Here is a 12,827-nt window from a genome sequence, read left to right as displayed (position 1 = left end):
CTTTAGAGAAGGCGTTCAAATTATATTTTTAAAGATGATCTGGCTTCTGGCCCCTTGCACATCAAAGACTTGTTTCAAACCTTCAGTACATTCTGGGAAAATAGTTGGTCAAGACAAAATGCAGTATGAGCTTCCAGACATGGAAATGTGTGGCACCCTTTCTACGTGATGCAACACTTGATTGGCAACAGCAAAACCCAGGGTACTTTGCCTCTACTTGTCCATTACAGAAAACAATCCAGGGAGGAGTATGTTAAAGCAATTGGGTGCGGCTTTCATAAATTATATTTGAAAGCGAATTCAACATAACAAAGAAAAGCTATAAGAATCTAGACTCGTTTCTCTCATAAAGATATCTGATGTTAAAATAGAATTGTCATCACCTAAATTCACCTCCAGGCAATGAGAACCTCTAAGAGTAATAGCTAATTATAAGGATTATCTTTTTGTATGAATGCCAGCAGTAAATAGTTTCAACACGCACCAGACGCACAAGCCGGTGTGGTGGCACACCTCTATAATCCTGCTACTTTACAGGCTGAACAGGAGGATCGCAGCTTCGAAGCCAGCTTCACACACAGCGAGGCTCTCAGCAACTTACAGAGACCCGTTTCCAAAGAATTAAAATTGGTCCGGGGGTGAGGCTCGGAGGTAGAACACCAGAAAAAAAGAGTAAATACAGAGACAGCAACTACCTTGATAGGACAGAAAAATGATCTAAGATGAGGAAATCAACACGACAGAGATTTTTAATTTTCGTTGCACTGTTATTCCGAGTTGAACCTCTCATACTCAGATCCTACCTCTGCATTCTCCTCCACCCCTTAGTTTGTCCTTTAACCTGAGGGAGGATACTAGGCAGAAAGCCAGCACAGAGGAGACTCACTGCCAGCAACGTCAGAGAGGGGGGTCTGGAGAGAGGTCACAGCAGCGAGCCACATCCCGAGACTCACCTCCCGAGACCAGGCACGGAGAGGCTTGGCGTCAGCATTCACGTGCTCACCACCAGGCGCAATGCTGGAGACGGGTACCACTCTCGTTCTATCCGTGTTCTCATCGGTTTCTGCACCTCAACGGCTTTGCCGGCAGTTTTGTGCCCTGCTCTGGGAAGTGAGGTTGGAAGCCAATCTCCTGAACCTTCTCCTGCGCCCACCCGCAGCGTCTACATGGGCTCTCTCCGTCACCCAGAGCATCGCTGAGGATGTCGCTGCTGAGACCTCCACCTGCTGGCTCTGGCTCACAAGTTCCTCTGGACAAGCCTCAGGAGCGTGGTTAGCAGCTGCTCACAAGGCGCCCCCGCCATTCTGCTGAAGCTCTGCTCCGCAGACCACCCACGAAGCCAAGTTTTGATCGAAGGTGGCTGCGCATTCTATCTTAAGTCCAGAGAAACAGAGTGGAGGGACCAGGACGTAGGTCCTCAGGGCGTGAGGGGGCATTCCACTTTTAAAAAAAGGTTCCCTCTGGAATTGTAATTCCTAAGAGTTTTTGTCTCAGAAGCCTGAATGGATCAACTGATGTCATTTCCTGTCTTGTAACGGACGCATGCCCCTCTAGTTCTCTAATAAACCCGTCACATGTACCCTGTCAGCGATTTCTCCACTGTTCACGTCATCTTCGTCGTCATCATCTGCAGAACCACTTCGCCAATCTTGCCGTCAGTCAATGAATGAACAGAACTGGGGCCTCATCATGGACGAGGTTTGATGCTCACCTTCGTCCAGCTTACACCAAGGGACGCCGAAGGTACACGTTCCACATCTGTAGGGAGCGCCGGTTTTTCTCACCTGACATACAGAATCCTTCAAAGCGACCACCTCACCCATCACAGCAAAGCTGCCGACCAGAGACTGCACTAGGTCCACACCACTTCATCTTTGGCCACTGTGCTCCAGGCGTACGGGCCAGCATACACAGCATCCGGTGCGATTTTGAAAACCTTCCATGCCTTTATCACTACTCGTTGCTGCTGGCATTCTGTTCAAGAAAGCACTTTTACACTTCATCTTCATTTACCTAAGGATATCCTGGCCACACAGCTAGACTAATGAAGTCCAATTGTGTTCAGAACATATGAAAAAATCTCCCTTAATGAGAATTTCAGCCAAAGGGTGAGCAGAAAGGTCAAGGAAATAACAAGATGCTGCAGTTGTCACCCGGCCCCGCGTCCCGGCAGTGTGCACGAGCAGGAGACGCAGAGTGTTTATGAGGGCCATCCGCAAGGATGTCCTGGAGGACCTGGGCAGAGTCGCTAGCCTTAGAGCAGACTGGTAAGAAACCGTCTCCTTTGCTACAGCAAGGACGCTGGCGTTTGCCTACTGCAGCAGGTCACACGTAGGCATGCCTCGTCTCCCGCCATCGTTATTCTCTTAATCCACTGTAGGGTCTGCCTTATCAGCTGCAGTTGTACAGGGACAGCAACGCCAGAAGGCCAATGGTCCCTTGCAGACTCGTTCCAGTCTCAGGTTGCATCGCCAGTGGCCCGGACACACTTCACATGGTGTGTGAGCATCGCGATCTTTAAAAACTCCAAGTGGCCGGGCGTGGTGGCGCACGCTTGTAATCCCCGCGCTTGGGAGGTTGAGACAGGAGGATCGCACGGGTTCGAAGCCAGCCTCAGCTATTTAGTGAGGCTCTTGGCAACTTAGTGAGATCCCGCTTCCAAATAAAATATAAAAAAGGTCTGGGAGTATAGCCCGGAGGTAGAAAGCCTCTGGGTTCCACCCCCAGTACCACAAAAAAATAAAAAAAATAATAAAAAAAAAAACTCAAAGTGGTCTTTGAGATGCAGTCTCCCTGTGTCGCCTTCAACCCCAAGGGTTCAAAACCAATCTTCTTTCTCATCCTCCTGAGCAGCTGGGACTCCAGGCACATGGCACCAAGCCTGGCTTCGCCGGGCCTTTTCTTCATTTTCTGCCATCAGCCTGTTGAATATCATTAACTCCTTTCAATGTTAACTCTATGCTGAAGAATCCTTGCCTGTTTTCGAGAGCAGTGAGCCATCAAGTGGCATGCATACGCCGAATACTGATGGGTAGCCCCTTTTGATCTGCAGCTGAGTTTTCTTTACTGCTTCATGCAATTTTTCCCTTAACTTGCACTTTCAGCACAGAACTCACAGTGTGTCCCTCAGGTCGAACATGCCAGGCTCACCAACACTGTCCTCTCCAAGATGTTCTGCACCTTCACTTTGCCTAGTTTCTCTAACGGCTTGGTTTTTGGTGCTACAGAGGAGCAAAAGGTCTCCTTTTTCTTGCTTCTCTCACCTATAAGGTAATCATGTGTGTGTGTGTGTGTGTATTTTGTTATCTTTATACCATAGAGCAGAGTTAAAGCACCGGGTGATGCTCTTGGTCTCACATCAGGGCATCACGGGGAACCTGCCATTGGCCAGTCTGGCCTGCACATAATCCACGTTATTACCCTTTGTGTGACTGATCAACGTGCGCAGAGAAAAGAAACATCGGTGCTGGAAGATCTCTGCGGGGTGCTGGATAAGACGTTTGCTGTGTCTGTGTTTTGCCTGTGACCTGTCACATGAGGATCGATACAAAACCCCACTTGCAATGCCAGCTATGTATTTGTTTCAAATCTTAAGGCATTGTGAATTTTGCATTTTTCAGATCAGGAATGCCCAACCTGTAGAAGATTTTCCACATAAATGATCATCTGGCTAATACCACAGATTCAGCAAGGAAGCGGTCGGCACGGCTTAGCATAATAGTTCTTCCGTACATTCTTTAGAGCCCCTCCTTGTTTTAGGCAAGAGCACAACAAAGGCGACGCACAATCGCTAGATTTCCCTGATGCAGCCATGAGATACAAAGGACCAAATAGGTGTGGGCACAGACGAGGCTTCACTTGAAGACCATGAAAGATGGGACCGCGCAGGTTCCTGTGGCTAAAGTAACCTGCTAAACTAAGCTACGTCTCACTGACGTGCACTCTAGATTTTCATGCTTAATCCATTTGCTTTGTGGTATTGGTGATTAAGCCCAGGGTCATTCCTCCTCTAAGCTCCACCCCAACACTCCTTCGAAGTTATTTTACAATAGGCTCTAAGTTGCAGAGAGTCTCACGAGATTCCTGAGGCTGTCTTTGAACATGTGATCCTCCTGTCTCGTGTCCCCCGGGTACCGAGATTACAGGCTTGCTCTACCATGTCTGGCCTTTTGATTAAGAAAAATATAGAGCCACAAGGGCAGAACACAGAGGAGAAAGAATAAGGCAGGCAGGTATCCAATTCCTCTACGAGGAAGAATGTCTTGATTTAAACAAACAAAAAATGGTTCAGATGAATCACCAAGCCAAAACCATCTTGTCAAAGTCTGAAAACCAGCAAGGATTACAGAGCACAGGCTTGAAAAACCGAGAGAACGATCTCTCTGCGTTACTGCCACACCTTTTGATTATACGTTTCTTCTGTTTTGCTGAAGGTGTTACCTACCACAAAATCATTTCTCCAACTGACTGGTGGTGTAGGAGGAATGTAACAAACCTTTCCCAAACCTATTCGGAATGCAAGACGGCACACGACAGAAGCCCAGGGCTCGGATCGAGACAGTTCACTTCCTGTTTATGCGTGACTCGAGTCGGCCCACGTGGTCGCTGCTGCTAAGGGCAATTTATAAACAAATGGGTGTGGCTGTCCTCCACAAGAACTTTACGTACAAACACAAGCAGAGGCAGTTTGTCCATTTGTGAATTCAGCAAACATACTCTACTCTTCTTGCCCTGTGAAATCAACAGGGTAAATTGTATTGCTCTATACAATCTTTTTACACCAGGCTTGTTATTTGGGAGGCTGAGACAGAAAGACTGCACTTTGGAGGCTAGCCCGAGCAACCTCACAAGGCCCACTGCAACCCAGTGGAACTTTGCTTCAAAAAATAAATAGAATAAGCCAGGCGTGGTGGCGCACACGTGTCACCTTAGCATTTAGGAGGCTGAGACAGGAGGATCACGGTTTGCGGACAGCCTCAGTTACTTAATGAGGCCCTTTACAACCCAGTGAAACCCTGTTTCAAAATAAATAAAAAATAGGGCTGGGGGATAGCTCAGAGGTAGAATGTCCCTGGGTTTAATCCCCAGTACCACAAAAATAAATGAACAGAATAGGGGTATAGTTCAGGGATAAAATGGCCCTGGGTTCAATCCTTAGTATCACACAAAATAAAATCATCTTCTCACTCATTTGATGTATTGCTGACACAGTCTTTACTTTGTCCCATACAACCAAGTATTTCCTGGCTTGTTTCATCCCCAGATTTAGGACTCTACCTGGCAAATGCCAGGCATTCAAATAGATGTTTGATGTTTGAATAATAAATACCTAAGTCAGTGGCAAACCAGTAATCAGGGTTAAAAAGAAAAAAAACAACTAAGACATTGTGCTGCCTTTACTAAGAGCATGAGCACCCACGGCAAAGGCTACACTCTGCGGGTTTCACGGCACTGAAGTGGCAATGGCGCAGAATTATGCTCAAGTTTATCTGCACAATAAATAGGTGTGCTAGGGAAATGGGGACAAGGTATTTTTGTGGTTGTAGGGATGGAACACAGGTGCATTCTACCTCTGAGCTATATCCCTAGCCCTATTTTTATTTTAAAATGGCATCATGGCTAAGTGGTTAAGAGCCTCGCCAAGTTGCTGAGGCTATCCTTGAACCTGTAACCCTCCCGTCTCAGCCTCCCAAGTACTGGGATTACAGATGTGCACTGTCACGTCTAGCTGGGGAGACAAGGTTCTTAATGTTCTGTAGTCTCCTGAAGACTCTAGTTTTCTAACCCTAAAATAGAGAGGAAATTAATTTTCTCCATTAAACGCTTTTGAAAGCAGAACTGGCCTAACAGAATGGTCCTTTCTTTCCCCATTTTGTGGGTACTTGAGGGACAAGCACAGATACGGGACTCACTAGCAAGACCAGGGCCAGTGCTGAATCCCAGGCACGTGACAGATTCTCAGACCTCTCCGGGAAAACACGAGGGCACTTTGGGCTAAAGAGCATCATCCCCAGGAGAGCCCGGGATGGAGGCAGCTGCCCCGCTGCTGTTTGTGGCAGCGGTGGATGGGCCGGGAGCGGCGGAGGGGAGGCGTGTCTTCCAGCCAGGGCCAGGCTGACACCTGGGAAGGGAAGCTGGGGCCATGAGGCAGAGGCGGCCCCTCGGTGCTGAGGAAGGACACAGACATGGAAGGCACCCTGGGAGCCCGCGGAGGCCCCCCACATGAGACACCAGCTCACCGCTCTCCTTCCACAGCCTCTGGACAAGACCTCACGCCACTCAGCAAACCCAGAGGTGTAATCGTCGAGAGAGATTATTTCACCTGGATTTTCAACAGGACCAATTTAGTCCCAGTTTGCGGGCGGCAATCGGTTCGTCCCAAGATTTATGTTATTTCTTATCAGTTGCAACAACTGAGACAGACATCTACGTCCTCAAGCCCACAAAAGCCAGCGGACCCGCCGCTTCTAATCGCTGCACGTCCTCGCCGGCCGCGAGGAATCCGTCTAATCTTCTCTATCTCACCGACTGCGGAGTGGTGCGTCTTGCAGAGCTGAAGATCAACTCTTCCCTGGCAGGAAGCTGGGCCTGTTGCGGCAGCTACATTGTCTTCTTTTTCTACCACGCACACACGCTTTTCTTCTTTCTGTGCCTATTTTTGTGTGTGGTACTGGGGGTACGTTATTTTGGTGTCTATGGACATTATGATGCTTACATTCTCCACCAACTGCAGCCTGGCACGTCAGGAAGACCCCGTAGCGCCCACAGCTGTGTGTTTCAGAGCCCCCGAGGAGACTGGGCGGGTTTTGCTGGCATCGTCAAATTCAGCAAGGGCCAAACGCTTGTTCCAAACAGACCAATATAATTCTCGAGGCTAGAGAAACGTTTGCACTGGAACTGGCATGTTCATTCTCCCCATCGCAACCTCTTCTAATTAGGGTTGCTCTTGGACTGGGGATCGATCCCAGGGGCGCACTACTTCTGAGCTACACACCCAGCCCCATTTTTCTTTATTTAAATTTTGAACCCAGGTCATGCTAAGTTGCAGAGGGCCTCACTGAGTTGCTGAGGCTGGCTGCCCTCGAACCTGCGACCTTCCCATCTCGGCCTCCCAAGCGCTGGGATTGCAGGTGTGTGCCACACAATGCCTGGCTTCTACTTATTTTCGATGCTATTCACTGTGCTTCCACTCTGTGGCAGAGTCACACGGACATCCCCACAGCCGCTTCCCTCCAAGCACTGTGCTCTGAGGCAGGCCAGAGAATCGTATGACCAAAGACACCGTGGACGATGCTGAACTTGGCAGAGCACCCGGGAAGCCTCGCATGCTGGCTGTGGGATAAGCAGGCCTTCACAGACCCGACAGTCCTTTGATGTGCTCCTACGCAGCTCCAGAGCTTAGAAACCCCGTGTTCTTTACAGTGTAGTATTCCAGAGGGCAGAGAACAAAGATCAAATATAAAGTGCATGCCAGCCAGGCGTGACAGCACACACCAATAAACCCAGTAGTTGGAAAGTGGAGACAGACGGGTCACAGGGTCCAGGACAGCCTCAGCAAGTAGTGAGCCCATTTCAAAATTAATAATAGGCTGGAGTGTAGTTCAGAGGCAGAATGGCTCTGGGTTCAATCTCCATCACAAAAAGAGAGACAAGAGAGGAGAAAGAAAAGATGGAGAGGAGAGAGAGAAGAGAGGAGAGGAAAGAAGCAGGAGAGAGAGAAGAGGAGGAAGATAAAGAGAAGGAATAGGTGGATAGAGGGAGGAAGGGGAGACAGGAGATGAGGGAGAGAGGGAGGGAAGGAGCGAAGAATGGAGTAACTGCAGGTCAGAGCATATGCTTGGCTCTCAGCACCTCACTTCATCCGTCAACTCGGCTCCATCCCCAAGTGAAAGCTGAGACGTAAACAAGCTGCAGTGTGACCAGCAAGGACAGCTGGTCTTCACACCCTCCCACAAAGAGTTCCCGTTTCCTCGGGTTACTCGGGAACTACAATCAGCCCGCACTAGCAGGCACCCCTGGTCGTCTCCTTGCCCCCCGTCCACACGTGAAGGCAGGCTCCCTGGCCCCTCCTGCTGCCGCGTCAGGACCGCCCGCTGGACCACCGAGACCCAGTACCTCCGGATGGCCACAGTGAGGGCCTCGGGGGAGCTGGCACAAGGACAGATGACCTCCTGGCGAAGGCCTTTGCTCTGGAAGACGTTGAGAAATGCGTCACAAGAAGAAATAGACCCTGGAGGGAGAGAGAGAGACAAGGGTCAGACAGCCGCACCACTGTCAATGACGGATTTGAGAAAAAAAATAACTTGATATACTCGATAAACGGTAAGAGATCACTTATTGGTGCCTTGTCGTCTCATACTACAGTTGAGGTTGACAGTGACAGAAATGCCAACGGACTCCCCACACAGGATATGCAGACCGCTACTGATAATTTCACATAGGTATGCGACACCCACGCAAGTGTTTAATTCTCCCCCTCCCCACCAGACCGTAACCGATTAAAAGACATCCCATAGTAGAAAACAGGTCTGAAGTCAGGATTCAGGCACAGATGGCGTTAGGCATCATGGGAAAGTCATTTACTTAATTTGTTATTTAAGTTCCAACCAAAGATGATGTTCTTAAACTCAAGAACTTAAACAAATCCGACTTCCACACTGAAGACGTTTTTATTGACTAATGAGTTTATGGTAACGGCTTTCCTAAAACTTGCTCCCCTCCATTTATGTCTGAAAATTCCAAAAAATATACGAACCTGAACTTGACTACACGAAGAACACGGCCCTCTAGGTGAGTTTGGGTGAGACTGAGGTATAATTACCAGGCACTGATCACAACTAAGCTACCCTCCAATACAGATTTTTACAGATTTCTTTTGCTTTCTGCAAGATGCATTGTTCTGTAGTGTGATGGATTAAAAGTATTTAATAAGCTCACATTTATTATTTTGTAAATGGGAGTATAACTTACAAAATGTTACCTATTGATAACTCGCTTGGGTGTGGGAGGCCTTAATGTATACCGTGCCTTAGTTTGTAAATAAATACTTATGGCGCACAGCTCACAAACACAGCCAGAAACTATCTTTCAGTAATTTCTCTTAGTAATTCACTTGGCTCTGTTCTCATATACTCTTCTCACAAAAAACAAGCTCCCTAATTTCTTGTTTTTGGCCGACTACAGTATTTCTTAAGGCGTATTCACAGCATTCGAGAACAATGTTATTTTATATGGGAATTTTTGTTACAAGATTCGATAATCACATTTGGTTAAAAATGGCAAATTCACCGAGCAATAAAACTCCTACACACCATAAAGTAAGTTAGTGCCTCTTGAGCACGCCGTATATGCTGAGGGATTACATGTAGACATTACTGTTTCATCTTCATTAAGCTTTATGATTTGGGTACAATTTTACAGCTGAGAAAACAGGATTAAAAAAAGGAATTTTTTTCTCTATAGAACTGGGCTGTTTCTCTTAACCTCGAGCCTGTGAGCTAACACCTTGTTCTTAACCCCTCTGCTGCAGTGTGTCTAGGCTACAATGAGGGCTCTTTTAAGCCAACACTTTCGCTATGTTAAAGACGAGAAAAAGAAGCCAACACACAGAGGATGGCCTGGGGCACCAGGCGCTCTAGGCAAGGGACTCTCGACTTACAGGGATTTGCTCCGTCTGCCACTATTAACATCCGGAGAGAGGAGAGGTTGACATCTCTCTGGTCCCGGTGGGCCACCAGTGCCCAGTGCATATCCCTGGATTTCACACAAGCCACTTTGGCTAGAAAGCAAAGCAGACATCATCAGATGGCGCGTCCGCAGACCCTCCGACGTCGAGAAGGCGGTAACAGTGACCACACGCGGAATGGCGACTTAGCTTAGTCCCCACAGCACTCTGAGCCATAGCGGGTACCGACCTTTGTACTGGCAGACCTTCTGGATCCAGGAGAGGGGGTTCACCTTCATCAGCGAGTAGGGAATGCTAATGACGTGCATCATGTTCATGACGCTCTGCAATCAAGGACAAACAGGGCAGACGTGAGCCAGGAGAAAGGACAGAGCGGAGAAGCCGTTCATCCTGCACTGCCGGAGAGCCCCAAGTGTGTAAGACAGCCTGGAGGGGGATGCTGGAGCTTGAGTTAAGATCAAGGTGCGCCGAAAGGGCCCAGGAAGGCGCCACGTTGATTTATTTTTCTGAAAAGGGGGCATTAAAAGCCTGTAATTTTGGGAACCTCTGCAACTAAACTGAGGCTCAGCATATAGAACAGACACGAGTTCCACGGGCACACCGCATGTTGTAACACAAGATAAACTTTCTGGGGCAAGCTGAGGGATGACTTGTATGAAGCAGGCCATGATTAGGGCTGGGCCTTGGGGAAATACCTCTTTTTGGCACAGGGGATTACACCCAGGGGCATTCTACCTCCAAGTTATACACCTAGCTCTACTTTGTTTTGTAACAAGGCCTAAGATGCGGAAACATCTTAAACCACGATCCTCTTGTCTTAGGCTCCCAAATACTCAAATGACGAGCGTACACCATCATGTGCAGTTTTTTTTTTTTTTAACCAGAGTTTGAACCAAGGAACCTTCTCCCTTCGAGCTTCATCTCCACCCTTAATTTCTTGAAACAGGGGTCTAAATTGTTGAGACTGTAAGTCCCAGAGGCCAGCCTCAAACCTGGTATCCTTCTGTCTCAGCCTCCCAAATACTAGAATAACAGGCATGTGTCAATGTGCCTGGCTGGAATCAATTTTCGAAAGGAGACTTTCCAGCTGGGAATGGTAATGCATGCCTATAATCCAAGTATTTGGGAGGCTGAGACAGGAGGATTGCAGGTTCAAGACCAGCCCCAGTGACTTAGCAACACCTTTGGAAATTCAGCGAGATGGAGGGTGTAACTCAAAGGTACAAGCCGCTGAATTCAGCCCCAGAAACACACACGCACACACACAGACTTCCCAAATGTTATCTCATTTTTTTTTTTTTACTTCTGCTATTTCTAAACTACTCTTGAACAACATTTATGTCTAAATCCTTAAAAATTTTCACTGAAACCTGGCATGGTGGTGCATGTCTGTGATCACAGCACTTGGGAGACAGACAGGAGGCTTGTAGGTTTGAGGTCAGCCTCAGCAACTTAGCAAGACCCTATTTTAAAAAGAAATTAGCTGGGAGGGTTATACAGAATCACCCTGGGTTTAATCCTTAGTACCAAAAAATTTTTTTTTCTTCCCCACTGAAGTAACCTGACTAGACATCTCTCAAATGAGAAACAGAAGGCCGACGAGTCATGAAGAATTGCCCAATGTCACTAATCCTAAGGAAGTCCACATCAAAGCCACAGTGACCTACCCTCTCATCCTGGTTAAAAAGGCTGTCATCAGAAACTAACGCTGTTGAGAGCAACACACTTCAGCTCAGCCCTTATGAAAATGGCACAGAACTCCCTCAAGCTCCAGACAGAACTCCCACAGGATCCAGTGTCTATCACCACTGGCGATATAGCCAAGAGGAAGCTAAGCTGGTATGGTGAGGAGGCATCTGGACTTGCAAGTTCACCGTAGCACTCTTCGTAAAAAGCCAAGATACAAAACAAACCGGGCACCACTGGCAAAGGAAGAAAATGGAATACTACTCACACATCAAAAAGAAGGTCTTGTCATTTGTGGCAATACAGATGAAAATAAACAACATCAAGTGAAATAGACTGGGCTCAGAAAGACAAGTGTGAACGTTTTTTGCTCCTATGTGGAAGCTAAAACATTATCCCAGAGAAGCCAAGGGTAGACTAGTGAGAGGAGCAGAGGCTGAGAATAGTACGGGAGAGGGCCTCAGGATAGAATCTCTTAATGTTCCACAGCCACGCGGCTTAACTAATTCAACAAACGGCCAAACGGCCAACAACTAATTCAACACTTAAATAGCTAGTAGAGAGGATTTTACATGTTTCCAACACACACACACACACACATAATGGATGTCTCAGGGACAGAGATGCCAATTAACCTGATTTGATTCTTTACCCATTACCCATCTCAATACCACACTGTACTTCACGAAACTGTATAATTGGGTGTCAATTAGAAATATATTAACAGCTCCTTTCAGTGAATAATCAGTTGTAATAGCCTTTCGTATTATTGAGGTTCAATTCTTCCTTGCGTATTATAATGCCTTTAATTTCACAAAATTAATTTTGCTAAATGCAGCACCGAGATGGGAGGAGCTGTGGAGAGCTGGTCTTGGTCCCTCAGTCCTCCAGCTAGCCTCTCAAGGTACAGCCCCTAAGGGCTCATTTATCTTTGTTCTTCAAATGCTAAGAATTGAATCGAGGGGATTTCTATCCTGGAGCCACGCCCCCAGCCTTGATTTTCTGGCTTAGTTGCTGAGGCTGGCTGCCTTCCAGCAATCCTCCGGTCTCAGCTTCCCAAGTAGAAGGATTAAAGGTGTGTGCTACTATGGCTGGTTCATTTCTTTAAAATGGTGGCGCACACTTGGGAGGCTGAGACAGGAGGATTTTGCAGGTTCAAAGCCAACCTCAGCTACTTAGTGAGGCTTTCAGCAACTTAGACCCCATTTCCAAATAAAATACAAAATAGGTCTGAGAGTGTAGCCTGAAGTAGAAAGCCCCTGGGTTCCACCCCCAGCACCACAAAAATATAAAATGAATTGCACACACACACACACACACACACACACACGCATATTTGTGGTATTGGGGATGGAACCTAGGGGGATTCCACCTCCAAGCTACACCCCCAACCCTATTTCTATTCTTTATTTTGAAACAGGGTCTCACTGAGTTGCAAAGGGCCTAAGTAGCCAAG

At 47.5% G+C, this 12,827-nt stretch overlaps 1 protein-coding gene across 2 annotated transcripts in view; it reads right to left on the bottom strand.

The window, feature by feature from the left end:
* The window catches only part of DIP2C (disco interacting protein 2 homolog C), a gene marked incomplete at both ends in the record, with an annotated part of 371,916 nt that overhangs the window by 73,995 nt on the left and 285,094 nt on the right, over window positions 1-12,827 (bottom strand). For both annotated transcript variants that reach the window (XM_080716999.1, XM_080717000.1), the window contains 3 exons: window positions 8,116-8,230; window positions 9,659-9,778; window positions 9,915-10,008. In XM_080716999.1, coding sequence (XP_080573125.1) covers window positions 8,116-8,230; window positions 9,659-9,778; window positions 9,915-10,008 — 329 coding nt within the window. The remainder of the gene's footprint in view (window positions 1-8,115; window positions 8,231-9,658; window positions 9,779-9,914; window positions 10,009-12,827) is intronic.

Source organism: Muscardinus avellanarius (assembly GCF_963383645.1).
Source record: "Muscardinus avellanarius genome assembly, chromosome: 20".
Lineage (NCBI taxonomy): Eukaryota > Metazoa > Chordata > Mammalia > Rodentia > Gliridae > Muscardinus > Muscardinus avellanarius.
This window is presented reverse-complemented; position numbering and strand designations above follow the sequence as displayed.